Source organism: Carlito syrichta, unplaced genomic scaffold (assembly GCF_000164805.1).
Source record: "Carlito syrichta isolate Samal-C Ts95f unplaced genomic scaffold, Tarsius_syrichta-2.0.1 Scaffold315300, whole genome shotgun sequence".
Taxonomy (NCBI): domain Eukaryota; kingdom Metazoa; phylum Chordata; class Mammalia; order Primates; family Tarsiidae; genus Carlito; species Carlito syrichta.
In genome coordinates, this window is record NW_007259396.1 from 121,427 (window position 1) to 125,984 (window position 4,558).

Here is a 4,558-nt window from a genome sequence, read left to right on the forward strand (position 1 = left end):
AGTCTGGGTGACAGAGTGAGACTCCAACTCAAAAAAACAAAAAACAAAAAACAAAAAAAACAAAAATAAAAACAAACAAACCCCCCAAAAAACACCACATCTCTACCTTTCCCTCTTTTTTGCATTTATGGTTGTTACTTGCGTCAATTTTTTTTTTTTTAGTTGGAGTGTCACTCTGTCATTCAGGCTGGAGTGCAGTGGCACATTCACGGCCCCTGCAGCCTTGACCTGTTGGACGCCAGCCATCCTTCCACCTCAGCCTTCCAAGTAACTGGAACTATAGGCACGTGCTTCCACACCTGGCTAATTTTTTATTGTAGAGATGAGGTCTCGCCAAGTTGCCCTGGCTGGTCTCGAACCCATGGGCTCACACAATCCACTCGCCTCAGTCTCCCAAAGTGCTAGGATTACAGGGTGAGCCACAAGCCCAGCCTACTTTCATTTATTAACACACAAAAACATAGCACAGACCAAAACATGGAATTTGACATCCATAAATATAGTATTTATGTAGATAAACATTTTTACTTTAACTTTCTCTTTTTGTACACAGAAGATAGGGTTATAGTGTTGTAGACTCGCCTTTGCTCTTTTGCTGTAGTGAATTTCTGATAATTTTTGCCACAGTATATTCTTTTAATGTTGACTTTTAGTGGCATTTAGTATATTCACAATGTTGTGCAACCATTATCACTATTTCCAGGACATTTCATCACCCCAAAGGAGATTCCATACCCATTAAGCAGTCACACTCTTTTCTCCCCTTGCCAGGCCTTGGCTACCAGTAATTTGCTTTCTGTGTTTTTGAATTTGCCTGAATGTTTTCTTTGTTTCTTTGTTGTTGTTGTTGTTGTTGAGTCAGAGTCTCACTCTGTCGCCTAGGCTGGAGTGCAGTGGCATGCTCATGGCCACCACAGCCTCAATATGCTTGACTCAGGCAATCCTTCCGCCTCAGCCTTCCAAGTAGCTGGAACTATAGGCGTGAATCACCACGTCCAGCTAATTTTTTTGATTTATTATAGAGATGAGGTCTCGCCATGTTACCCAGGCTGGTCTTGAGCCTGTGGGCTCAGGCAGTCCTTTTGCCTCTGCTTCCCAGTATGCTGGGATCGCAGGTGGGAGCCATTGCACCTGACTTGAACATTTTCTATAAATGGAAGCATGCCACTGCATGTGGCATCTTGTGTCTGTTTCTTTCATGTAGCGTGTTTTCAAGGTTCATTCGTATTCTGTCATGTATCAGTAGTTCACTTCTTTTTATTGCTGAATAATGTTTCTTTTTATGCATATGGCACATTTTGTTGATCCCCCTCCTCAGTTGCTGGACATTTTGGTTGTTTTCAGTGTTTGCTTATTGTGAATAGAGCTGCTATGTTGTGTACCGGTTTTGTTTTGTGTTTTTTGAACATCTGTTTTTACTTATTTTGCGTATCCCTGGGAGTGGAATTTCTGAATCATAAAATAATTCTATGTCCAACTTTTTAAGGAACGGCCAAACTTCTCTGTAGTGGCTATGCCATTTTACATTGCTGCCAGCAATGTGTGAGGGTTTGCTTTATAGCTTTTGAACTCATTTTTCTACTTCATAAGCTGGTTTTAAGGATATTCTATTTTTTTTTTTTTTTTTTGAGTTGGAGTCTCACTCTGTCGCCCAGACTGGAGTGCAGTGGCCGCTCCCGGCCACCGCAGCCTCGACCTGCTGGGCTCCGGCGATCCTTCCGCCTCAGCCTTCCAAGTAGCCGGAATTACAGGCATGCGCTACCACGCCCGGCTGATTTTTTGATTTACTGTAGAGATGAGGTCTCGCTGCCTAGGCGGGTCTCGAACCCGCGAGCTCGGGCAATCCATTCACCTCAGCCTCCCAAAGGCGCGGGATTACAGGCTGAGCCACTGAGCCCGGCTGGATATTTTATTTTTAAGCCTTATTCTGTTTAGATTGAATTCATTAGCAGCTTTCTTACACTTTTCACCATCCCCGTTCAGATTTATGCACACATTCAGAGCCTTCTTAGCTTCCCATTGATGACAGTATTAAGAGGTCACCTATCATGCAGGGATTGGGGATCCTTAAGTATGTTAACCTCCCCTTTTTTTTTTTTTTGCTTATAGTAATCACTGGCCAGTATCGAAATGGTGTAATTTCAGCCCGAACTCGGATTGATGTTCTTTTGGACACTTTTAGAAGAAAGCAGCCCTTCACTCACTTCCTTGCCTTTTTCCTCAATGAAGTTGAGGTTCAGGAAGGGTTCCTGAGGTTCCAGGAGGAAGTACTGAAGATGTGCTCCATGGTAAGCAGCAAACAGTTAAAAAAAGGTTACATATAAAAAGAGTACAAAAGTGGGTCATAGTTCAAGAGGTAGAAAGATGCAAACCTCATCCCTCACTAAAAAAAGTAGCTGTTTATTTTGGTGTCTCTTATGAGAGGGGACCCAAAAGAACCCTGAATTTGTTTATAAAAAATTGTGTATTTATTCTTACATGTTTACACTTCCGTCACTTTCAAAGTACTCTCTGTTTGATGCAATACACCTGTCGAGACTCTTTTCCACTATTCAAAACAGTTTTTAAACTAATCAGTTTTGATGCCTGTTAGTTCTTCTGCCATTTTTTGGTTTCACCTCTTCTATATCAGCAAAACATTTCCATTTGAGAACTATTTTCTTTTTTTTTAATTTCTTCTTTTTTTGGAGCTGGAGTCTCCCTCTGTTGCCCAGGTTGGAGTGCAGTAGCACACTCATGGCCGCCCTAGCGTTGACCTGCTGGGCTCCAGCGATTCTTCAGCCTCAGCCTTCCTGGTAGCTGGAACTACAGGTGTGTGCTACCACACCTGGCCTACTTTTGATTTATTGCAGAGACGAGGTCCCGCAAAGTTGCCCTGGCTGGTCTCAAACCCGCGGGTTCAGGCAATCCACTTGCCTTGGCCTCCCAAAATGCTGGGATTACAGGCTGAGCACCGAGCCTGGCTGAGGACTATTTTCATCCAGGAAAACAAACAAAAAAAAGTCACTCATGGCGTTTTTGATAAAGAACTACTGAACACTCCGTGTGGAATGGGCAGGTACATTGTCATGGTGGAAGAACCATTCACTTGTTTGCTACAACTGGCATCATTTCTGTCGCAAATCATGATGCAACCTTCTCTAAACTTCTGTATAAAAACTTTGGTTGGAACAGGCTCGGTGGTTCAGCCTGTAATCCCAGCACTTTGGGAGACTGAGGTGAGTGGATTGCCTGAAACCGCGGGTTCAAGACCAGCCCGGGCAACTTGGTGAGACCTTGCCTCTACAAGAAATAAAAAATTAAGCTGGGCTCGGTGGCTCAGCCTGTAATCTCGCGCCTTTGGGAGGCTGAGGTGAGTGGATTGCCTGAGCCCGCGGGTTCGAGACCTGCCTGGGCAACGAGACCTCATCTCTACAATAAATCAAAAAAATCAGCTGGGTGTGGTAGCGCGTGCCTGTAATTCTGGCTACTCGGAACGCTGGGGCGGAAGGATCGCTGGAGCCCAGCAGGTCGAGGCTGCGGTGGCCGGGAGCGGCACTGCACTCCAGTCTGGGCGACCAAGTGAGACTCCAACTCAAAAAAAACAAAATTAGCCAGGTGTGGTATTGTGCGCCTGTAGTTCTGGCTACTTGAAAGGCTGAGGCAGAAGGATCACCAGAGCCCAGCAGGTCAACACTGGAGTGGCCTGGAGTTTCACTCCAGTGAAACTCCAACTAACAAAAAAGAACTTTGGTTGATCATTTGATCCAGAGGAACAAATTCTGAGTGCACTCTAAAGGACCCACCTGCCAAAAGATAATTCCGGTTTTTTGGGGGTTCCCCCTTGTAATACTGAACTGAAAAAAATGTATAAACATATCTGCCTATATGTTCCTGTATATTACAGAAATATCTTTTTAAAATTTCAAGACACAAAAGGCTCATCCTTTTTTTTGTTTGTTTGAGTTGTGGGTCTCATTCTGTTGCCCAGGCTGGAGTGCTGTGACACAATCACAGCTCACTGCAGCTCAGGTAATCCTTCTGTCTTAGCCTCTTGAGTAGCTGGGACTAGAGCTGCGTGCCACCATGCCCAGCTAGTTTTTTGATGTTTTGTAGAGATGAGCTCTTGCTATGTTGCCCAGGCTGTCTCAAACTTTGGCCTCAAGCAATTATTTCACTATGGCCTTCCAAAGTGCTGGGATTACAGGTGTGAACCACCTTGCCTGGCCTGAAGGCTTATCTTAACACACATTATTCTTAATCTTTTGGGTGACAATGTGAATGAGTGCCATTATCTGTAGATCATCTGTCTTTGGTCAGTCATGGCTCATTTGGGATTAGTAACTAAAAGATAAATTTGCATGTAGAATTGTCATACTTTTGAAACAGTGAAATGCTTGTGACCAGGATAATAGCAGATAATCCAGACTAGAAAACAAGTTTTAAAGCTCCTTTTGGATATAATTTTGGTGGCTTTTAAAAATAATGTTTATTGCCGGGCTCGGTAGCTCAGCCTGTAATCCTGCGCCTTTGGGAGGCTGAGGTGAGTGAATTGTCTGAGCCTGCGGGTTCGAGACCC

At 44.1% G+C, this 4,558-nt stretch overlaps 1 protein-coding gene across 1 annotated transcript in view; it reads left to right on the forward strand.

The window, feature by feature from the left end:
* The window catches only part of ASCC1 (activating signal cointegrator 1 complex subunit 1), a 125,176-nt gene that overhangs the window by 14,989 nt on the left and 105,629 nt on the right, over positions 1-4,558 (forward strand). Inside the window, exon 5 of the mRNA XM_021706158.1 lies at positions 2,110-2,288. Within this exon, the coding sequence (XP_021561833.1) occupies positions 2,110-2,288 (179 nt within the window). The remainder of the gene's footprint in view (positions 1-2,109; positions 2,289-4,558) is intronic.